This window comes from Psittacula echo, assembly GCF_963264785.1.
Source record: "Psittacula echo genome assembly, chromosome: 3".
Classification (NCBI taxonomy): domain Eukaryota; kingdom Metazoa; phylum Chordata; class Aves; order Psittaciformes; family Psittacidae; genus Psittacula; species Psittacula echo.
Window position 1 is genome coordinate 59,652,783 of NC_137736.1, and position 23,270 is coordinate 59,676,052.

The 23,270-nt window shown below is 41.9% G+C and overlaps 2 protein-coding genes across 10 annotated transcripts in view; one reads left to right on the forward strand and one right to left on the reverse strand.

Moving 5' to 3' along the window:
- TXNDC9 (thioredoxin domain containing 9) overlaps positions 1–1,553 on the reverse strand; it is a 28,363-nt gene extending 26,810 nt beyond the window's left edge. The window contains exon 1 of one of the 2 annotated variants that reach the window (XM_080612796.1): positions 1,413–1,553. The gene's annotated coding sequence lies outside the window, so the exon portion shown is untranslated. The other variant, XM_080612800.1, reaches the window with a different exon arrangement.
- Positions 1,554–1,844: 291 nt separating this feature from the next.
- EIF5B (eukaryotic translation initiation factor 5B) overlaps positions 1,845–23,270 on the forward strand; it is a 38,755-nt gene continuing 17,329 nt past the window's right edge. For 5 of the 8 annotated variants that reach the window (XM_080612780.1, XM_080612782.1, XM_080612785.1 and 2 more), the window contains exons 1-10: positions 1,864–1,982; positions 2,752–3,067; positions 3,610–3,731; positions 17,438–17,563; positions 17,657–17,741; positions 18,118–18,751; positions 19,213–19,433; positions 19,618–19,768; positions 21,222–21,317; positions 22,468–22,554. In XM_080612780.1, coding sequence (XP_080468906.1) covers positions 2,885–3,067; positions 3,610–3,731; positions 17,438–17,563; positions 17,657–17,741; positions 18,118–18,751; positions 19,213–19,433; positions 19,618–19,768; positions 21,222–21,317; positions 22,468–22,554 — 1,705 coding nt within the window. In that variant the 5' untranslated portion in view covers positions 1,864–1,982; positions 2,752–2,884. Of the gene's footprint in view, positions 1,983–2,751; positions 3,068–3,609; positions 3,732–3,753; positions 3,908–17,437; positions 17,564–17,656; positions 17,742–18,117; positions 18,752–19,212; positions 19,434–19,617; positions 19,769–21,221; positions 21,318–22,467; positions 22,555–23,270 lie in introns of those variants that run through there. The other 3 variants (XM_080612783.1, XM_080612784.1, XM_080612787.1) reach the window with 3 other exon arrangements.

Below are 23,270 nucleotides of genomic sequence, written 5' to 3' on the forward strand. Positions count from 1 at the left end.
AAGCTTAAAAGTAGTTACTTTAAGTACCTGATGCAGATTAACATATTTAAATTTGAATTAACAATCCTCAGCTAAAAGAAAGACAAGGTGCTCAACAGCAAATGCTTTAGGCCAGTACACTGCTTCAATTAGTACAACAAAGCTGCTATTGCAAACACCAGCCTAAGGCAGCCAGCAAAAGTATTTAAAAACCCCCAACAACTACTTAACCGCTGTGAAAAGAAACACAGCTAAAATCATTCCTCTGTAACGATCTTCCAGCCCGAACACTTCAAAATGCACAAGATACCAAGACTGGGCTCATGAAGAGCTGGGACAATGTAATTGATTGTTCTTCCCAATAATCTTACACTACAAGAGAACATTACTGCCACAAGTGATGGTTTCGAAATGGGGACAGTACGCAGGCACCCTAATCAGATTCTCAACCTGCAGGACATGGATTTGATGTGAATTTGGGTTCCAGATTACTCTTGGCTGTATTTCAAAACAGCCAAACTACCGGTGCCATTGGCTTTGTAAAACACCTTGCATGCCGAGGTAAGAAAGCTTTTTAAATAGCGATGGACAAAGTATCAACATCACGGCAGCATTCCAAGTGCAAAGCAACCTCAGCAGTGTTGAGCCTGTTGACACACTCCACACGTGTCACTACCACACTTGCTCTGACCTGCAGCGCCTCATCTTGACTCCCTCTCACTGAAGCTGCTAACTACCAAGTCTCTCCACAAATGTTTTCTATCTCCTTTCTAGCCTTTCCATAGGAAATAAGAAGCTTACTAGCGCACATCAGAAGCCGCTAGGTGGTCAGGAGAGAGAGTGAAAAACCTGCTCAGCTGAGGCAACGGGAGGCTCGTCCTCCAAGCAAACAGGAAGGAAAACATAAAAACAACAGCCAATGCCCATCACAGCCTGAGGCCCCCAGAGGGCTCCTGGCTCCCCCAGCCGCGGAAGCCTAGGTGCCAATAAGCATTTCCTACTTTGCAAGGGGGTGCGCCCGAGGCTGGCTCCCGACGGGGCTCAGCAACGCTGACGGGGCTGCGGTCCTGCCCGCTCCGCTAGAGAGGCGCTGGGGGCCCGACCCACGGCCCGTAACGGGGCCGAGGGGCGCCGCGGAGTGAGGAGGACCCGCACTGCGGGGCCGTTACAAAGAACGGATCCGCGCGCGAACACACCCACCCATCCAGCTTCTTATGAGCTATCCAGGGAAAGCCTCACCTCTTCCCAGCCCCGGTACCCCCCACCACAAGCGGCCAGAGCCACGGAACACAAACTCCACTCACCCCTCCTCTTCCCCTTCTTCCTCCGCCACCGCGCACAACGCACCCCCCTCCCCTCTCCCCGCCTCACACCGGCCGCACACCAGCCGCACCCCGCCGAAGTCTCGCGAGAGAGTACGCAGCGTTACCCACCGCGTCCCTCGACAACCTAGCGCATGCGCCGCCGCAGGTGGGTGGGTGGAGGAGTTGCAACAGCAGGCAGCAGTCGGGAGGGCGGGGTTTAGTGGGTCTGCCCCGCGGCAGGGGCGGGTCTCAGTCGCGGCCCCACCGCTTCCGCGCAGCGATTACACCCTGGCGGGGATTAGCAGTGTTCTCTCCGGTCCCGCCTTGTTCCTTTCCGTTAGCAGTCGCGCTCCTCCCGGCGTTGTGCACACGCATTCTCTGCCTTCCCCTTCCGTGACCCGCAAGACGTACGCGTGGGAACACAGGCCGACCGATTCTGGGGCGGGGCAGGACACACCTTGTCGCTGCGAAGCCCCGACCGTTCCCTCACCTGAGTGTGAGGCGGTTGTAAACGGCTGTCGAGTGATGCCGCAAGCGGGAGTTGAGTGGTATATGCAGCTGCCTTCCTCGGGGGACTCCTCGTAGATTTTTTTATCGGGGTTGGGGCGTGTGAGGCCGAGCCCCCGCAGGGAATCGGGGCGCGGCAGGGTCGTAACGGCCGGGAGCTGCGGGGTTAGGCCCCTCGAGTGATGCCGGGAGGTAAGGGCGCCTCGGTGAGGGAAGGCGGGGCTCGGGCGGGCGCTCCGGCAGGCCTGGTGAGAGCAGGAGGGCCGTGCTGGAGTGGCCGGGGCTTGTTTCTGCTCTTGTTGCAAGTGCGCTGGAAGCTGCACAGATTTAAATAACAGGATATTAAAGTGTGATTAAAAATTCCCAAGTGTTCTGTTTTCTTGTTTCCTGGAAATCTGATTTACCAGTACTGAACTATGCTGATAGGGAAGGTGGGTCGGGAAGATAAACTTCTGGTCTTATCTGCAGTCTGCTGAGTGCCCGAGGTGGGAGGGTTGATAAGGAGTACAGCTGTATGAAGGTGGAGAAAAGTAGGAATTGAGGGCTTTAGGGAGAGAAACAAGATGGAGGTGTGGTGATCCTGAGGCTAGAAGTTGAAGAGAACAGTGAGGCTTGCTCTATCTGCCAAGGGAATTACTGTAACGGGGTGATGACTTTGATTCATGCTTTGCCGAGAAAGGTTGGACCAGGTGATCCTTGAGGTCCCTTCCAACCTGGTATTCTATGATACTATGGGGACAGAAAATGTGCCACTCTTGAAGCCTATTAAATACTGTGATATCTGAGATCCCCGTTATCATTGTTATTCCTGCCTCATCTTTCTTTGCTCTTGAGAAACATTACTAAGAGGAGATGGGGTTGTAACTGAGAGCTTCCCCACCACTGTAATACTCAGTGCTGAATGTCTGACTTTTGTGCCACATGTCTGTGAGTCTACATCCTGTCTTTTCCTGTCCCACAGCAACAGTGTTCAGTCTCCCCTGCAAGAGAATGCAGCACTGTTTCAGCTCCTGTGCTGTTTCTTGGAGGGGAGAGGGAGAAAAATCTCTGTATGCTGAGAAAATGTGGTGAGGAGGGAAGGAAATACCTGGCTGATGTTGCTGCCCAGCAGCCCAGCTCCCTGTCAGGGTACCTCTCCTGTTAATGGAGCTGAGTCTGATCCTTTACACCGAGGTGTAACCGAGCCCTGCCTACTCCATGCCCCTGCTCTGGTGGGAGGCCAGCCACCACAAGGCAGATGGTGCCATTTTGTCGTTCACACCTCACTTCCAGTGGGGGTAAGTGCTGGGGATGATGGGCCAGCAAAGCCGTGAGGAGAGGAAGGATGCCGAGATGCATGGAGCAGTGCCCACACCTCAGCTACTGCCTGCTTGCTGTGTGCCCTGAAAGCTTTCCTCTTAGCCACTCCATTCACCCAGTTGTACCTAACTGTCCTGTTTGCCTCTGGATAAAAGCTTCCCAGATGTGTTTACTTTAGCTATCTGGTCTTTATGGCCAAGCAAGGAGCAAATGTGGCCCTTTGGGAAAGTGGGATGGAACTTTGCCAGGGCTCCCTGAAGAACAGAACTGGTGGAAGTAAAGCTGATGTTGCTGTGTCCGGTCAATGCAAACCCTGAGAGGAGCCATCAGGTATTGGAACAGGCTTCCCAGGGAAGTGGTGGAATCACTGTCCCTGGAAGTGTTCAAAACCCATGTAGTTGAGGCCCTCAGTGACGTGGTTTAGTGGTGGTTTTGGCAGTCCTGGCTTGAAGGTGGGACTTCATGATCTTAAAGGCCTATTCCAACCTAGTTGATGCTATGATTCTTCTCCTCGGCCCAGGTTCCAGCTGCGCCGTCTGTTCCCCCTCCGGCCGGCAGGAGGCGCCAGCGAGCGGAGGCTGTGCCCGGTCGCGGCGGGGGCGGCCGCTGCTCGTCGCAGGGCAGGCCGGGACGGCGGTGGAGGTGGGGCTGGGCGGGCGCGTGCGCGGCGTGAGTCAGGGGCGGGCAGCGGCGGTGGGGGCGGTGGCTTTCCCCATATGCACGGGGTTGCGCGCAGGCGGGTGGACAGTGCTGAGGTGTGGGGTAAGCGCTGGGGCTGTCGCTATGGGCAAGAAGCAGAAGAACAAGAGCGAGGACAGGTAGGGTGAATGGCGGCTTTTCGCTTCGGTCTCTTTCCCTGGCCTGCTGACATCAGTGGTGGTGAGCACCGGTGTCGCGGCGCTGAGTCAGGCCTGCAGGGGCTCGCGGCCTCGTCGGAGGTGGCGGGCAGGCGGGCCGCGCTAGGCCCAGCTCGGCCCGGCCCGGCGGACGTTGGCTGGGCGGAAGGCCCGGTCGTGTTCTTCACCCGGTGGAGTGGTACTGGCTGTGCGTGCGGGCCCGACCGGCATCGGAGGGCCGAGCCGCGCTGTGCGGGCGGGCGGGTGGGTGTCCTGCGGCAGCGGTGGGAAAAACTTGTCGGTTGGCGCTGGAGCGGCTGTGTTGCTGCTACTGCCGTAGCCGCCTCCTTTGCGGTCTCTCTGCATGCTGCTTCCTTGAGTCTCACCTCTCGGGCGCTTGTCCGAAAGCCATGGCTGCTGGTTGTGAGAGCCGATCTCGGTTGTTAGCTAAAAACAGCTGTTTGGTGCAATTGCAGTGCCTGAAGTGTTTAGTTTTCATCTCGTTTTTTTAATGGGAGGCAGTGCTATAGGTCGCACTATAACTTGGTGACTTGTACATGTTTAATAAATGCAGATGTTGGATATTTTAGTGATTATAAGGAAAGAGGATCACTTCTGTGGTGATGTGCATGTCATCTGGGGTACTGCCCCATCTGTGAACTTTCTTTGTGTGTAAGGATTCTTATAATGGCAGCTGTATTAGCCATATGGAACACTGACTGAATGACATTGTGTGTATTTACAGTAACAGGAGAGAACATATTGTTATTTGTCACTATAAGATAATAAAATCAAATATAGAACCAATTTGGAGAGTGGTTTTAGTTGTTAATATTGACAGGGAGTTAAATGAAAACTCATATCTTCAAACGTGTTTGAAGTGGAAATCACAACTTTTCCTTACCTAGACTGCTCAGTTTGCGTATCCTTTTTGAGTCGTTGTTTCTCTTGTGAAAGTACTTCCTATGATGGCTGCTTCACAAAACAGATTTTTTTTTCTCTCTAAGCATTCTTTGCTACCTGTATGTGTGTTGTAATAAGATGTTAATGTTAGTGACTTAAAGTTGTTACACTTTACCATGTTAGGGTACAAACTGTTTTAGTTTTTCTGGTCCTTTCAGAGTAGTGAGTATTTAACTAGTGAAGTGTTCTGCTTGTCTTGACTATTTTTCCTTACACCTTTTGCCATACCACATATGCTGCTTCTTAGTGTCTGTTATCAGCTTGTATTTCACAGGTATTTCTTGGGAGCAGCTCTGGTGAGGAAATGAATCAAGTGTGATTTGAGAAGGAAGAAGAAAGGGTTGGATCTTTGTGCTCAAAAGGAAAGGTGGCCTAGTGCTCGTCTTTGCACCTAGTGTGGTAAATGCTAGAGTCGTGCAGAAGCCTTCGGGTGCTGAGGCACTGCTGCTCAGGGCCTTTCCAGTGACAGTGACTGGTGTGCAGGGATGCTTTGGGAGTCTTGGTGCCTACTGGATACCTTATTCTCTTTGTGTATCTCCGCACATGATTCTGTAGGTCTGTAAATTACTGAGCACTGGCCTCTCTTGGGTGCTGTGCACAAAATCTCATTTGTGCTGAAAAATGGAGGCATACCTTAAAAGAGAGGCAAAGAATTTATTGTTAGAATAATTGAAATACTGAGAGCGTAATGATTATTAATTCAGATCTGATTGTTAGGAAAAAAGAGAACAGTAATTCAGTTGAAATGGTTACATTCACCCTCACTGCTGCTCTGAGTTTTAGGATTTCATCCTGATGGTGGTAAGCTGCTACAGCGTGTTGTCAGCTTTAGTGCCCTTCATGAGGAGCAGTATGGTTGTTCATGTTGATGGTTTCATCTTCCTCATTCTAGGATCCACCTGAGATGTTTTTATATGCTTGCTAATGTGCCTTTGCTTTTCATTGGTTTGCAGCTCTGTGTCTCATCCAAATATGTAAAAGGCACTGTGTATTAGATAATGCTTCTTTCTTGTTTGTTACCTCTAAAAACAGTTTTGTCCAGGCCTGTGTTTCTCTTGGTCAATTGCTGGTGAGTTGTGGGATGTCCAGCGCTGAGTCCTGTACAAGCTGTCTCTGTTTATCCATGCCTGCATGCCTCTCCTCTCAGTCCTGTGCCTCCACTTCTCAAAGCATCTGCTGCTGTATCAGGCCTGTATTTCTCTATACTACATCATTGTTGTTGAGCTGTGAATATCTCATTCTGTACAGAGTGACTGACTGCTTGTTACTGCTCTCTATATGAGACTCTGGTTGCAGCCTGCCTGAGTAAACAAAAGTAGAAGCAATTAGGCATAGGCACCTGGTAAATTAAAGAAATTTCTGTCACAGCTAAATCAAGGAACAGTTGCAGGCAGGTCAAGAAAAGTTCAGCCAAAGTACCCGACAAAGTAGCTGTAGTACTAAGGCCTTGCAAGTGCATTGCAGAGCTTATTTACTGCTAGTAGCAGTGGCAATACAGTGTCACAAGGCCACATGGCTGTATGTCAATGGGAGGGATGACATGGAAGAATTTAAACAGATACATGTTTGAGAAGGACTGGGTGTATTTTATAGCAGAGAGTTTGAGGGGATGGGAGTGAGGATAGACCTGGAAAGCCAGTGACATTTTGGAGTAGGCTCTGTCTGCAGAGGTACCTTGCTTATCTAGTGGTGTTAGCTCTAGCTGACATCACTGTGAATGTCAGGTTCCCTCGAGGGAGGGAGAGAGAGGCTGCATCACATATTTGCATCTGTAGCTTGAGATTGGACTTTAGGATCCCTCATCAGTCTCCCTTCAGTTTCCAGTAAAGCGAGAGGAATGGTCCTGTGTAATCAAAGGCTTCTTGTGAGTTTTGCCTCCTGTATCTTCAGTTCTGTGACATGCAGTGTTGTTTCCTCTTTCCCCAGCAATTCTGTTATGATCCCTCATGTTCTTTTGACTGCAGCTCCCAAAGCATGTGGCAGCTCTTGGGCATAACTTGCAGTGCAGATGCACTTGCATGTGGGAAGATGCACGTGGTGTGTCTGTGTTGTGCATATTGGTTTGAGAATGGATGTGATAGATTTCCTGCTTGTCTTCTGACACACTGAGCCAAGTTATGGAAGGTACATGTCATCTTTACTCTGCTTTTCTCCCTTCACCCACATAGCTTTGTCTTCTGTTGTGTGGTTTACTCCTCCCTTGTTTCTGCTGAGTACAGAGGAGGTCATACTGGTGAGTGTTAATTTATGTCTTGGAAGTGTGCTGGTAAATGAGGGTGAGAATGAATTTTGTCATGGGAACAAGGTGTAAGTACAAAGGGATAAGACCCTGAGTGAGATGATAGCTGTGGTGAGTAGGGAAAGAATGGCAATGAAAGATTGTTGTCTGTTAGGAATACAGATTGCTGTCTGAACAGATACACCTACAAACCTGTTTCTACTATACCAGTGCTTTTGTTACATTCCTCTTGAACTCTCTTATTGACTTGTGCTGCTTGTTTGCTGTGCATCTGTCAGTAAAGAACATATTTATCTAGAATGGTCAGATATATGATCACTGTAGGAAAAAACTCAGTGTGGTGTGTAGTAAGTGATGTGCTTTGTAAAGGTGGAGAGTGCCTTGAGTCATAAATAGTTCCTAAGCCATGTGGAAGTTTTGCTTCCTCTTTGGAATTTTTATGGTTGTGTTAATCACTCATTTTTGAATGAAATGTCATAGCAAATCTTTAAAAAAAGAAAAAAAAAAAAAAAGTATCTGAGTTTTCAGGCTTTCCTAATGGATGAGTAGGTGTTCTAATGTGTAGTCTAGCTCTTCCCAGGGGTGATATGCTTTGGCTCTTGGATAGACCTATAATGAAAGAAGTTATGTCAAGGTTCTACCATGCTGTCTTTGTGAATTTCATATAGGGTTATTATTTCTTTTTTAATGTGTGGGAAGAAAGGCTGTTGTAAACTACAGAACTATGCTTTGAATTCAAGCTTCAAGCTGCTGCTGTAGATTTCCAAGTAAGTATGCTATATGCTGTATGGTATAAATTATTTCTGGCGTAGAATACGGACCTTTTCCCCTTGATGGTGTTATCTTTTCATGTGTTTTTACTCTTCCAGCTGTAAGTCATCTTCCTCTTAGTAGCTTTCTTTCATTTCCAGTAGGTAGTCTTTAGGTGTGTTTATTCTTGTGCCCTTTAATATTGTGAACTGTTGCCTAGGCATACCACTCTGATCATTCATGCATATTGCTTTAGAAGTTAAGAGGTGCCAGCTGTGATTCTGCAGCCAAGAGTGAACACTGCTGCTAAATTAAGGCATAGAGTGCTGTTGCTGGTGCTATATATTGCTTTCTGTTCTACAAATTAAACTCCTGGCATTGTCTTCTAGTTGTTCTATTTGGCTCTCTTTCATTAGTCTGTTAAGTAGCATCTTAATGTTGTGTAGGAAAGTTCTGTGAAGGCTAGCAAGCCTTCAAATACCTGTAGTTCAGAAACATTCTGTACGTTAGAAAACATAACTGTATCTGTTCTCAAACGTATTTCCACAAGCAAAGCATTTGCAGCTCCATCGAGAACAGCTGATAAACCCTAACAAAAGGATTTTGTACTGGAGGATGAAGTAATGCAAGATAATTTCTCTATTACAGAACTTTGTTGGCCTGTTCTATGCAAATATGTATTTCTGTTTTCCCAACCTTTAGTTTTTAATGCAGGCCTTTCATATTTATAAGAAAACTAATTCTATAGGCTTGGATTTATTTATTTATTTATTTTTTAAAGCAAAGCATCTTTGTAAAAAGACTGTCAAGATTTTCAAACATTTGTGGTAATGGTGTCACAAACCAAAAACACTGTAGTACACTAAGTAGGTTGTTAGAATCAGCTTTTCTTGTGGGAATCTCAGTTTTCTTCATCTGTTACTTCCATGAAGGCACCTAGACCTCATGCATAACTAACCTGTTTATGAAAAGTATGGAAACAGTATATTGCAAGCCAGAGGAATTGCTGACAGTGTTGTTTGATTCTCTGAATATCTCTGGCAAGCCATGCTCAGAATATAGAGGTTTATGGCAAGTTAAACCTTGCTGCTGTTGTCGACACTCATCAAGCCAGGCAAGCTGACAGTTCTACATACCTTTGCTGGTTTTAATTGTCATGTTTTTCTGACTCTGGGCTCATGTGTGTCTCTGTACATTTGTTCTCTACTGTTCATCACTTTAAAGCTGCCTAGGAGTGAGGGTTACAGTTGTGGGTGAAATCTTCTGTTCAGTAGCTCTTAATGCTTGCATAATATTCCTGTTCTTCCTCCCTACAGAAAAACAGTCCCCTTGACTGGTGGAGGAAATAATTTTCCTGGACGCAAATTACACGTACACATAATTAACTTAGTAGTTAAGTTTGTCTTGCCAAAAAAGTACAGTGCTGTTTGGTCTGAAAGCAGCTGCTATTTTACACAAGACGTGTGTGTTGATGATCCTGTGTGTATCGATTTTTCTTTTACAGTAGTCTAGTGGAGATTTTTAATGCGCTCTGTTAAAACTGATAGGTGCTTCTTTAGGTAAATTGATGCTATAAGATGAAGTATGTTTTTTAATTATAGTTAATGTAGGTGGGCATTCTTTGCACTTCAGGTTCATAGACAATCTAAAGTGTATTTCATGAAGTGTTCTAAATGGTATTTTTGTGATTAGTTTTGATTTTATGCAGTAAAATGCATAGGACATGGAAATTGTAAAACTGTGGACTTGGAGGTAATTTCTGTCGTCATTGCGCTTTTTCTAAACAAACAAAACCTAAAAGAACTAGTTCAGTGAGACTGAATCCTAGTTCTTTAGTGTTTCCTATTCCATGCTTTTAGACACCTAGTTCTGTTGGCACCTAAGCACTTAAACTGAACCTTGAAGAGCTACAGAGCTCTGTGTTGCCTTCTGCTAGCCACTACAGAAGCTTTTTATGTTGAAGTTTTGCTATATCTTTGTTTAAATGTGAATTTTAGATTGTGGTGAGTGGTGCTTTGTTGTGTTGTTTTTTTGTTTTTTTTTTTTTTTTTAAATCTGGGTTGAATAAAGGAGATATCTGTGTTTCTGGGATCTGTTGGGGTTAAAGGTTGTTTTCTATGTCTCTTTCAGACAGTTTTGCTTAGCTGTTATGCCACTCTTCTTTTTCCTCAGCCAAACTTGAAAGAGAAGGCATGACTCTTTAATATAAAAATGGTATCATTATCTGGGGAGCCTGAGTACAGAGCAGTTATGCTTTTAGTCAAATTTCACTTCCTTGCTATCTCATGTAATTAGGAAGTCTCACCAGCTGCCTTCATCTGGGAAAACCAGCTAAGGTGTAGTTTTGCATCAAACTGTATTCAGTCAAGCTGTCAGATGTTTCCAGCCTTGTGGTCTTACTGTTGCTGTCCCCAGCAGTATGCTGTAACTGTTTCCACTGCATTGGTACAGTGCTTATGTGCCCACAGTACAACTCAGCTGTGTGATTTGATCTGCCACCAGAAAAGTGTGTTCTGCAAGGGCTTGTGTCTGCAGGATTGCATGAGCTGATGAGAAGGGAAAGCGTGGCTGGGAATGGGGAAGGAAGTCACTTCTACCCTCCCCTGGCCATAGTTGGAGGAAAAGGCAAAGGGAGTGTGGCCCTTTTCTGAGGCTGTGACTTTTTTAAGCCCTGTCAGCTGCAGTGGTGGGTTGCATAGCTGGTGCTCATGTGGACGCTGCTTCACTTCTTGGGTTGAGGAAGGAGTGTAGTTCTTCCTGAATTTCAGACTCTCGGTCATATGAAATTTAAATGTCTTCAGCAGGAAATCAAGGTGGCTGCTTCTACTCTGAAAATATGTTTGCTGTATTCATGTTCTTTGATAGGTAAGGATGAGGAAAAAGACCATAGCTTTTGTTTCATGTTTTGAATGGCATTGCTGAGCCAGCAGATACTTGCATTTTCAGTTTCATAACCCACTTCAAGAACAAGCTGGTGGTACATGGTTTTGAGCAATTAAATAATTGCTTCCAAAATGTTTTATGTTCTGTAGCATTTTAAACCAGTTGCTCTAAAATAAACTTTGGTGAAAGACAGAATGCCTATTTATCATAGTACCTACAAGTTAAAAAACCTACAAATATATCCTTCAGCACTGGTAACTTGCTAATTTGGGAATTTATTGTATTTAGGAATGCATCCTATTACCAGGCTTGCGACCCGTGTATAATAGAGGATGGGTGAGGTGCTCTAGGGGAGTAATGGTAAAGACCTGTTTAGAAGTACTAGCTTTACTTGATCTAAAACTATTGCAAAATGAAACAGATGGTTCAGCTTCTTTTCAGTCTTTTTGAAGTTCAAGGATTTTTTATTTCTAAGCAAAGAAAATGACTTAATGACAGCTATGTTCCTTTGAAGGTGGTTAGAAGAGCTGGTGTGATGTAAATGATGAAATATCTCCAAAGTTGCCTCAGCAAAAAGGAGTTCTGATTATGCAGGGATGCAGGCAATGAGTTCACGTTAGTGGTGCAGCTTTCTTGCTGAGTCAACTTAGTGACTCTTCTGCCCCATGCACATAAATGTTTTTTAGTCTGTTTTTAGTTGTACAAACATTTTCTGCCATTTCAACTTCATCTTTACAGAAACAGTTTAAATTATGCTCAAAATATTTTAGTTAGGATTGGTTTTGACTTGGCTTAGCTGCAATGTGAAGGCAAGATTTAGTAATTGTGTTGGTCAGTGCAGTGGATCAAAAAGTAACCTTTTGAGTCTACATACTCCTTTTTAGTTTTAGTTGCAGCAGGAGTGTGTTTCCTTGTCGACTTTGTTTGCAAAGTTGGATTTCCAGTAGGGGTTGTCCTCATTTTAATCTGGATTCTGCCATTTAATTTCTCCAGTTTTATTTAACTAATTTCACTAGAGTTAAATTGATATAAATGTGGGCAACTCATCTCCTTTATACTGTTAATGAATCCTGTTGCTCCACTCTTGCAGTTCATATATAGATTAATAGTTTCTTTTGCTCTTTAACTCACTGCTGCCTAGTCAGGATGTCATCTCTGTCACATGTAGATGCAAAGTGCCAGCTTAGAGTGAAGTTTTACCCTGTTTTTGGGGATATGTATTGTGGGTACTATAATGTACTCAAAGTTGTAATTGTTCGTGGTCTTAGGAAAGAGCATGAGGAAGACATGCCTGTGTGGTAATCATGCTAATATGCTTGTCTGTTAGCACAGAGTGTCTGTGAAATGTTGTTGGTGTCAACTGACCTGTAATGCTGTCCTTCCCTAGAACCTGCATGGGAAGCTGGAGAAGCTTGTTTGACAACGAAGGGCAGTTGTGCATGTCAGCTGCGGAAGTCCACTGCACAAATTAAAATGCTAAAAGGCTATTGACTCATACTTCGATAGCTGTAGTCTTATCTTCCCTGTATTTGGCCTTGCTTCCTGGGGCAATGCCCAGGGAGTCTTTCAAGTTTCTATGCATAGATTTGTCTCTTAAAGAGATTGTACTGCATGCAGTATCTGTCCTTAGTATGGCCAGGTTGGACAGAGCCTTGGGTGACATGGTTTAGTGGGAGGTGTCCTTGCCCATGGCAGGGGAGTTGGAACTAGATGATCTTAAGGTCCTTTCCAGCCCTAACTATTCTATGATTCTGTGGAAGCTTCATGCTATGAAAATCCCTATTGATGAATATATTAATTATGCTAGTACTTGGAGTAATTTTTTTAACCTTCCATGGAAGATACATGATAGATAAGTAAAATGTATCTGTAACAGTTCTGAGATACTTAGAAACCATTAGAGCTTCTTAACATATTTCAGAATTGTAAGTTTAAATCTTGATTTGGACCATGATAACTTCTTTTCTGGTGAAATGTGTGCTAATTTGCACCTGTAATACCCGATTCCCAAAGAAAAGGTAAAAGTTCAAACATACATCTTGCTTGTTGTTAGAAAGCATTAGAAATTATAAGACTTTACAATTGAAGTGTTTGTAAGCAAAATGGCGAAGTGTGCCCTTAAGACTAACAGAAACCCTAGTATGTGGAAACTAGGATTAATGTAAACCTTGTGTGAGGGTGAACTCTGGCCTCATGATGGCTTCCACAGGGAATTTCTAGGTTCTGGCTGTTGCAGGCCATTGCATCAGAAAAAGAACTTGCTCCAAAACTGTGCTTGTTTCTCATGTTTTAAACTCACCCACTCTGCCCAACCCCCAGGTAAAAAGAGTCTAACACCTTAAGGTATGTGCTATTTTCATGTTTTTTCAGCAGATGTTATATACTAGCTGAGGGATTTTATTTTTTGTTTTAACTGGGGTTCTAGTCTTAAATATTGTTTCCTTGCTGCACTAGCAAGAGAAACACTGCAGTGTATTTTTTTTTTTTTTTCTCCAGACTGTGCATCTATCAGTCACGAGGCTTTTCCACTTTTCTGACTCAATAGCTTGCAATTGTGTGGGATCTTATAAATAGGAGAGCTATTGGCTATCTTTTTCCATTTGACTGAGCAGCGGTAGGTGACAGCTCTTCATTTATTTCCTAACTCTGCTTAAATCTTCACACTGAAAACATTTCATAATTTCTCTGGCAGGCAGGATTTGTGATTGTAGCTTTATTTGTTGCTGTTTTTGCTTTACACAGTAGCTTAGGTTGGGTTTTGGAGTGTCACTTTGTTACTGGCCTGATTAGATGCTTTCATTGCATGAGAGGAGATGTTGAATTTCCTTTGTTGCCTACACCCATCTTAAAAATCTGAATACTTACTTGGGGTGCTCTGTGTATATTTGATCCTGGTCTGGTACAGAATGGTGTGTTAGCTAGCACAGCATTTAACTAGTGACCCAGTGAATATTCAGGAATCTGTTCATAAGGGGCTTTCCCAATGAAATGCAGGTTTTCAGTAGCCTTTACTGGAACCCGTCTGGGTAAGAGATGATTTCTTAATGTAATTTCTAAAGCAGTAAGGTCAGTATTTTTCAGTATAAAGTATGTGAATGTTTCTGTATGGTACCTCTAAACAGTTTTGGAATATGTTGAAGTGTTACATTCCTTAAATGGCAAAAGGCAGTGAAATTGCATAGGGGAAGACTTTTAATCAGTGATGTGATTCTAAAGAAAAATAGTTTTGCTTGGTGACTGAAATAACATGATCTCTGCACACTCATCATTGATTCCTGCCATTTCCTTTAATTAGCCTGACTGCTGTGTCTTTTCTGCAGAGCTTGCTCTGTATTAGGCACAGCTCTTCAGGGAGGAATGTCTGTGGCCATTTAATGTTTTGAAAATTGTTTGTTTAGGTTTGAGTGAAGTGCACACACCAAACTCCTGCTGTATTTATTGCATTGAAATGCTGTTTTAGCAATATCAGAACTCTCTTTATAGCTGGCAGCAAAAATAGAGGCTGGAATCGAAAGTATGTAAGTAAAAAAAAGGTGGCTCAGATTTCACTTCTGAAACAGACAAAAGAAAATCAGGCGAGTAACTTGGTTATTTTGGTGTGCAGACCTGGTCAACAGCAAGCCTCTCTTGAGCCCAAAGCATTATAGGCTCGAATGGCCCAAGATAGCAAGGCTCTGAAGTCTATAGATAAAGTCTTCATGTGAAAGTGATTTGAGGTCAGAATTGAAAACTGTTTAAGGATAGTGGTGCTGTCAGGTTCCTGTATCAGGTACTCTTAGTGTTGGGATTGAGACCCTTGCAGAAGGCTAAGTGGAGGGGCAAGAGAGGCTATGTGGAGACCTTTTGGAGGAGGAAGTTTCTGCAAGAGTGTTTGGGTTTCTGAAGCGTGCTTTTGGAGACTAATTGAAAAGGTTTACAGGAAAGAGTTCCTAGATGTATCTTCCAATGCCAACAGGAAGGAAGCTCTCCTGTTTTGTGTCTTAGGTGCAGTGGGTTCCTTATGACTTAAGAATCACTCAGGAAGAGAGGGAGGGCACCTTCTCAGTCTTATTTCCAACTTTCTTTTATTATGAAATCCTAGTGGAATACTATTAGAGTTTTTAAAGGTAAGGAAATTCAAGGTCAGTATGGGAATAAACTCATAGTAATGGAAGACTATTTGAATTCCTTAGCTTTCCAATGATGTTCTTGCTTTATATTTCTTAAAAAAAATTGTAATTCTATATATTGCTGTTTATGTGTGTGCAGCCTTAATTTTACTTTCATTTCATTGAGGCTCAAATGTTTGAAGGTTGCTGTGTCACTTCTTAGGAAGTGGAAATGTAGTGTAGATTTCTTTGACAGTGTTCAAGGCCAGATTGGGCAGAGCCTTGGGTGACGTGGTCTAGTGGAAGCTGTTCCTGCCAATAGCAGAGGGTTGGAATTACATGATTTTAAGGTCCTTCAGTCTTCATTATTATTCCTAAGTTGTTCTTGCTGGTAGGTGTTAAAGCTTACTGCTTATGGTTTTTTTTTCAGTGTTTCAGAGATTTTTTTTTTTTTTTCCCCCTCACAAAAAGGTTTTCTTCAAGGTTCAGTTAAAGTGTGTTGATTTGAAAACAAATAACTCCTCACCCCTTAAAGCCCATATCCTGGAAAACTCTTAAGTATCCTCTTTGCTAGTAGCATAAAACCCATGTGTTTTATGTTTGGACGTAACTTTCTGCAAAATTGCTATGTGAAAAGTCAGCCTTGAGAATATCCATGTAAAATATAAGCTGTTGAAAGACTTGGCTCTTTAGTATCTGTACAGCCATATGGCTAAGATCCTGCAGTAGTGGGAGCAGTACAGCCATGGAAGAAGCAGTGGTGGAGCTTGTATTTTGGGCTCTTCAAACTATTTCAAGCTTGAATTTGACTTGATCTTCTCCATTAACTCCTAAAGTAAAAGGAGGTAAGCAAGTGTGCTTAATAAACTGAATTTCTACACTTAATGCATAAAGAAATTAGGGGCCTGTGTGTAGGTCTGGATGTAATGTGGTTAGCCTGGTATTAGGGCTTTAACTCTAGGTGACATTTTTATTTTGGCTGTCTATGCTACTACTGGTGCACAGCCAGTTAAATTGCTTATAAAAACAGCTCTTAAGTTGCTGCAAAGTGAAGTCAGCTGTTCTTAAGATGGAAATAGCCAAAAAGTTTGTTTCCTCTTGAAGTGGTAGGGATTGGTTTAGAAAACTATTTGAGAGTTACATTTCTCAAAGAAATGTATTACTCAGCACAGAAGTAGTACTATTAGGTACATTTAAGGTGTGGGTTTTCTTCTCTTGACTGAAAATAGAGTATTTCTGGTGATAAAGGTGCTTCATTGTGATGCTCATTATTTGGTTTGTTCAGTCTACAAGCAAGAAAATTTAAGATCTTAAGTACAAATAATCAACCTTGGCCTTCAAAAAAATAAAAACCCAACACCGTGTCTTGCTTATTTGCCCTTAGTGGTTGGTAATAATTGAGACAGTGAGATTGTGAGACAAAGAACAGATTTCTGCCCACATATTGAAGAGGGAGTTAGATGCATCTTGCAGCTTCAAAAAAAATTAAATCAAGATCTGGTAAAATAATACTGATTACTTTAATAGACCAATTTTGACCTGAGTACTAGGGTTCTAAATATCAAGGTAGGTCTCCTTTCTCACAATTGTAGTGAGTGTGGTTAGGTGGAAAAACCTCTGCACGTTAGGCTTAGTCTTTGCTCAATTCTTGTGGTACAAGTCAAGAAAAAAGTGTACCTGAATTACAAATGTTGATAAAGAATAGTAAAAACCCCACTTGTGTTTAGTTGCAGATGAGAGGTTAGAAAATGAAAATGCTTTTGAAAGAGAAACATGCTATCATGAGATCTGATGAGTAAGGATGCATATTTCAAGTGTCTAGTGAAACTTCTGGCTTTCTTTAGGCTTGGGAGAGGTGATACTAAAGTAAGTAGTGGAAAAGATTGATTGCCAACTGCACTGGTGTTTTTTCTGATCTGCTTTAAAGTCTGGCTCAGGACTGAACTGTTCCTCCGTGACTACTTTTATTTTTGAAAGATAAACTTTTCAGTCTGAAGGCAAAGCATAGGCAACTGTTACAACTTGGAAGCTGTGAAGAACTTCCACTTGCTAAATAAATATACAATAGTATTTTTGTTTGCCAAACACAAGGTGTTTAAAGGGGCAGATAAGTGCTTCTTAATCGAACTTTGGTTATTAAATTGGAAGTTTTTTTCTATTTGTGCTTTGTTTTTAGGTGTTGATTGTGGGGCCTGCTTTACTATTAATGACACCTACTGTCATTACTGTGACTTGAAGGGCTAAACCATTTATCTCTTGTAGGAACAAAGTGAAAGAGTCTAGTTACATTTTTCCAGGAAGTTTTATAAAATCTCACATCTAACATTTCAAACCCAGTGTTTCAGGAGAGACATATTTCGTTGTCCCACCTCCCTTCAAGCAGCATAAGAGTTTTTCCTTTTTGGCCTGATGGGTGGAATAAGGTAATAGGGTATAATGGTTTGTTAAATGTGGGTTTTCCCCTTGTGATGCTGATGTCTGGCGATTGGAATTTTACATTTTGAAGCTTTTGTTTTATGCAGATGGCTTCTTCTTATATAAACCTAACATTGGAACTCTTGATAACCCTGCTTTTCTTTTGTGTTTTAGTGCAAAAGATGATATTGATATTGATGCCCTTGCTGCTGAGATAGAGGGTGCAGGAGCTGCAAAGGAGCAAGAGCCTCAGAAATCCAAAGGCAAAAAGAAAAAAGAGAAGAAGAAACAGGATTTTGAGTAAGCTTGGTTTTTTTTTTTTTCTATCTGTCTTATTTTATTCCGTTTAACAAAAACTCAATTACTTAAGTACCGTAACTTTTCTTATTTTAGTGAAGATGATATCCTGAAGGAGCTGGAAGAGCTGTCAATAGAGGCGCAAGGAGGGAAAGTTGACAGGGAACCTTCTACAGGAAAGGTGAACACTGAGGGGGAATTGGGCTCATTAGTAGGACACAGTAAAATACAAGGCACCTCTGTCCCAGGGAAGTTCTAGTCTTGTAGCGTAGTGAGACATGCATGTATTTTTAATTATACTTGATTATATTTTCCTAGTAAAGTAACTGGTGAGAGATTTTACCAGAAGCCATATCTTCATACTAATAATTACTCAAAGCCAATCAGAATAAATTTTAATTGTGGGTTGAGGCATAGTACACTTTGCAGGAATAGCTACTGCTTTCACACTTTGTCTTCAGTAAGAAAAGTCTTTCTTGACATCTTTCAGTACTTCTACTTAGCTCACAATAGCGAGTAATTTTTCAATGCTGATTATTGAATTGTTTAATTACCAGGTTGAAAATGACAATGAAGAAAGCTTATCAAAACAAGACAAAAAAAGGAAAGGAAAAAATAAAAAAGCCAATCTGGAAAATGACTACGACAGTGAGGAAGTGGAAGATAAAGATAAAAAATCTAAAAAAGCTCAGAAAGCAAAACAAGACATGCTTTCTGGCAGTGATGATGATGATCATGAAGTACAGCTTAAGAAAAGCAAAGGGAAAACTCAGAAGTCAAATAAAAAGCATGATCTGTCAGAAGAAGATGAAACTAACATTAAGAAAAGCAGAGACCGTGCAGGGGCAGTGTCTACAGGTGAGAGTGGTGATGAATCAGATGACGTCTCCCAGTCTAGGAAAGGACAAAAGAAAAACCAGAAACTGAAGTCTACTCCTGCTGCAGAAAGTGGGGATGATGATGATGAACCTTCATTCAAAGTGAAAACAGTGGCTCAGAAGAAGGCAGAAAAAAAAGAACGTGAAAGGAAAAAACGTGAGGAAGAAAAAGCCAAACTGAGGAAGCAGAAAGAGAAGGAAGAACTGGAAGGTGCTAAAGAACCAGCCAAGCCGAAGGAAGCTCAAAAAAAAGCGGAAGATAAGGCTTCTGAGGTCCTGGCAACCCCTGGCGAGACTCCTGCAGCAACAGAGGGTTTGTAATGTGATTTTTTTGAAACTGTAATTTAAACACTGTAGCTTTTACAAGGCCAAAGTGTTTGCACACAGTGAAGATGATTTGTTGCTGTATTCTGAATTGGGAATACTAGACACTTGATAGCCTTTTCTGCCTCTTTGTGTTGGCTCCCATGTGGCTGTTTTTTGTGGCCTGTAGTTTGTTCAGGTACATGGGAAAACAAGAGCCAGATGGTGAATTCTTATTGCAGTATGTGGTTATGGTTCTGTATTGCAAACATACTTTTCACTTCCCAGTTATTCTGCTACTTTAAGACTTCAGGCCCTGACTTTATAAGTTCAGAGAGTTTTATTTTTTCATTACGAAATGCTTAGATAGTTTCTTGGTTGATGTTACTTACTATTTTTGAAATATTAATTATATTTAAAGTATCTTTAAAATTTCTCAGGTCTTTGAATGTTTGCTGTCTCTTTCTGTAGCTGATGACAATGAGGGGGACAAAAAGAAGAAAGACAAGAAAAAAAAGAAAGGTGAGAAAGAAGAAAAAGAGAAAGAGAAGAAAAAGGGTCCCAGTAAAGCTACAGTTAAAGCTATGCAGGAAGCCTTAGCTAAAATGAAAGAGGAGGAGGAAAGGGCAAAAAGAGAAGAGGAAGAACGTATAAGACGACTGGAGGAGCTAGAAGCAAAACGCAAAGAGGAGGTACTGTGTATCTTACCCTCTCCTTTATTCTGTCCTCAGGGTAATCTTAACCTGTCCCCAGGCTGGTGCAGCTCTTGGATTAGTCTTTCATAATGTTTCTCATCAATAGAATATGTGCGTGGCCAACTTTTGTGTAAAGCATGCTTTTAACATTTCTGCATGGCTTTTTTCAACCTTTTCCTAGGAACGATTAGAGCAAGAGAGGAAAGAAAGAAAGAAACAGAAGGAAAAAGAGAGGAAGGAGCGATTAAAGAAGGAGGGAAAACTTTTAACAAAAGCTCAACGAGAAGCCAGAGCCAGAGCGGAGGCTACTCTTAAACTACTGCAAGCTCAGGGTAAGCAATAAAGCTTAATACTACTACTACTAGTAAATCGTACTCCTTCTCTGTGTATGTTTTTTCTATCTGAAGCTGGGGGGTAGTTCTGAGTAATTCCGTATGAAGCTCCTTTGTTGTCTAGGAAGGCAGTGTGTATGACACTCCCCTTTTCATGTCTATATTTTCATCTTACACTTTGTATATCCAACTTTATAATTTTCAATATATTTTATAATATATTTTATATTTCACTTGCTTTTTAAAGATGTTATTTAAGGAGCTTAGGAGAAATCACTTCCTTCCATTGCTTAGTCCAAAGGCTAATAAAAGCAGATGGGTTGTACTGCAGGTCTTGCGTTATTGTGAATCAATTCATGTGCTCACTTAAGCAAGCGCGTTGTTTTGCGTTTAGTTAGTCCATGGGGACAGTGTATTATCCTCTTGCATTTGCTTCTGGAAAAGGGTGTAACAGGAGATTTCCAGCTTTTCTCTCAAATATAGTGTTTCCATTACAATGAAATAAATGTATCCAGTGTGTTGTAAGCCCATATACTAATTTGCTCCTGGTAACTTGTGGCTAAAGAAAGAAATGAGTTCTTGAGTTCTGAGGATCCTTTGTATTTTTGGGGAACGCTATCTAACACTTCTGCTAGGTGGATGCATAAGGGTAGGAATCTCTGTAGCTAGTAAAGTGTTTGGAGCTCTTAAAAATACACAAAGGCCATTTATCTTGAGTTGTTGCTGTAGTTGTTAGAATCTTTCTATTTGTGTTGCCACAACTGGATTTTTGTCAAATCTACACTGTAAGTCACACATGACTTAAAGGAATTTTTAGACGATGTAGCAGTAGTTGAATTATTAATTCGTTTTTGCACTGAAGTTCTTGTTTTTAACTGAATCCCTTCCAATGTCACAGGTGAAGATGAAGCTAATGAATTGATGGTGTATCTTAATACCTAAAACCATCTGTGTTGTTAAAAATAACAGACAGCTCCCTCCCTAACACTGAGCAAAAGAGAAAATACTATCTACTTAACAACATTAAGTGTTTAAAAGCTGTTCCTCTTAACTGCTCCAGATTTTCTGAAACAGGGGTGATTGGCAAACTGGCTTTAGGAGAGTTTTACCATGGCAGACTTTAAATTGACACATACTGTTAGGCTTTGTGTGTGTGTGTTCATGAAATCTAGAAAAGCTTCAAACCTGGAGTCTTAGGATCAGGTTGTTTTCTTCCCTTTAGTAATCTGTCTTCTTTTTGAGACTATTCAGGATATCTGAAGATCTACACTTCGCTCAAGCTTTGCAGCTTTTGAAAATCAGTCTTTTTAAGAAGATAAAATATGCATTGAACCTACTTTCCACTCCCTTCCTCCTCCTAGGAAGTTCTAGAAAGCATGTTGTCATTTAAACCGAAACTTATGTTTGGTAACTAATCACATCTATTTTCTTTCTAACAATTTCTGTTTTGCAGGTGTTGAAGTGCCATCCAAAGACTCTGTGCCAAAGAAGAGGCCAATATATGAAGACAAAAAGAAAAAGAAGCAGCAGCAGCCAGAAAATAAAGAAGGTGTGGTTTGCATATGGGGATACTTAATAGATCAGTCACATTTCCGGAAGTGTTTGTGGAATAAATCAGCTAATCCTAAACCAGTGCACTTCAGGGTGCCTCTGAGGTTCTTTTGACATCCCTGCCCCCATGTGCAAGTATTGGTGCATTAAGATCTTAAAGTTCTTTTTGAAGGCTGCTCACTTTGTTTTGTTGTAAACCAAAGGATTAAGTTTGGTTTTTTTTTAATTCTTTTCTTTAACTTCAGTATTTTCTTCAGAATTTCTAAATGTTGGGGATATGCAGAATGTAAAAGCTTTTTACAATGATGAGGTTGAATGCTTTGTGTGCTTGTGTAGGTTAAATACAATGTAGTCTGAGTAATGACTTATAATTAAGTTTAACTTAATGTTCCAGGATGAGAGGGGATTGATCTTAGTTTTAATACTTTTAAGTTGGAGGCAATTTGTTTGCTTGTTTTCTTGTATATAAAAGCAGTTTTCAGTTTCCAGGGTGTGAGTAGTTCATAGAGCTTGCACTGGTCAGGCATGGATTGAATGTGTTGAACTTTCTACTCTTGTGCTTTGTGGCTTTTCTGGGGTGGGGCTGTTACTGTGGCTCTTCTTAAGACTATTCCTGAGTTAAAACAGAAACAATCCCAAAACCTCCTTGATTCAGCTTTTTTGTTATTTAGCTGGGTTTTTTTTTTTTTTTTAATATTTGGCATAAGTTGTGTGGCTGCTTACCACTTAAGGAGTGTGTGTAAAGAATTGAGAACAGTGCTTAACAGAATTATATCTGTGATTTTGATTTTTTCGTATGGAACAATAGAGCAAGAGTGGGTAATTCATTACTTCATTTTCCCTTGTCATTTAAAGAAAGTGAGGGTTTTTATAATGTTCAAAAGCAATAGTAATCTTCTTAGCCGATAATGGACCTATTGCATAAACTTATTTAACTGCTTAGAAAGCCAGATGTTTTGCAAATAAGCCACATGCTCTAACTTTTGTTTTAACTCAGTAAGTGGGAGTTGTTTGGTGTTACGTAATTTCAGATTTTGTTTACTTGTAATAGCACAACTTAAAATAGAACTTCAGTGTGAAGCTGTATGTCTAACTTGGTTTGCACTTTGGAAGGATGTAGCAACCGATTTGCTTTCTGGCAATTTCAGAAATTGTGGAGGTGACTTCCCCAGCTGAAGATGCTGTAGAACTGGAACCACCAGTAGAAGAAGAGACTCCTTTCCCGGCAGAGCCAGGTTAGTCATAATGCTAATAAACCCCATTAGACTTTGTGGCAGTATTGCATGGTAGGTATTGTTCCTTGTTGGATGGGGGGTGAGTGGCCATCCTTTCTTGAGGTAGTTGCTGGGTTGTTTTTTTCTTTCCCTAAGGGAGGAATTGATGGAATTCTATGGACTAAAAAAGCATGAAGCTTCAAAATGGGAATGTAAAGATCCCTCATTCTTGGTGAACTCCAGTGTTCGATTGGCTTAGGCAACTGTCTCAAGCCCTTTCAGTGCCTTATGATTAGCTCTCTTGACTTTCCATTTGCTTTCTAAAGGGCTGTTTTGTCAGCAGTTGAGTGGGGGTAGGGAAAAAATACGCTGTGTCTAGTATTGATACTGCAATATTCACAGGGATTGTACAAATTCCAAATGTTTTGTTTTCACAAGTGCTGAATGCAGTGGATACGGGTTAGCTTATGAAACTGAGTACCAGCCCAGCAAGTGTTTGTTATCCTCATTTTTGCCTACACACAGTACTTGTTTTGGCAAAATCATGTTGTACTGGCCTTCCTCCTCAGCAAGGAGACTGTTTCAGTTTTTACCCTTATGCTTAAGCTAGATAAATACTGACAAGATTTCTAGCTTTTTGAAAACAAAGCTGAAGGTATACTCTAATTCTAGCTTGACTTATCCATTGAAGGAGCAGTTCCATTGCCGTAAAAGACAAAGGCTTACTGGCAGAATAT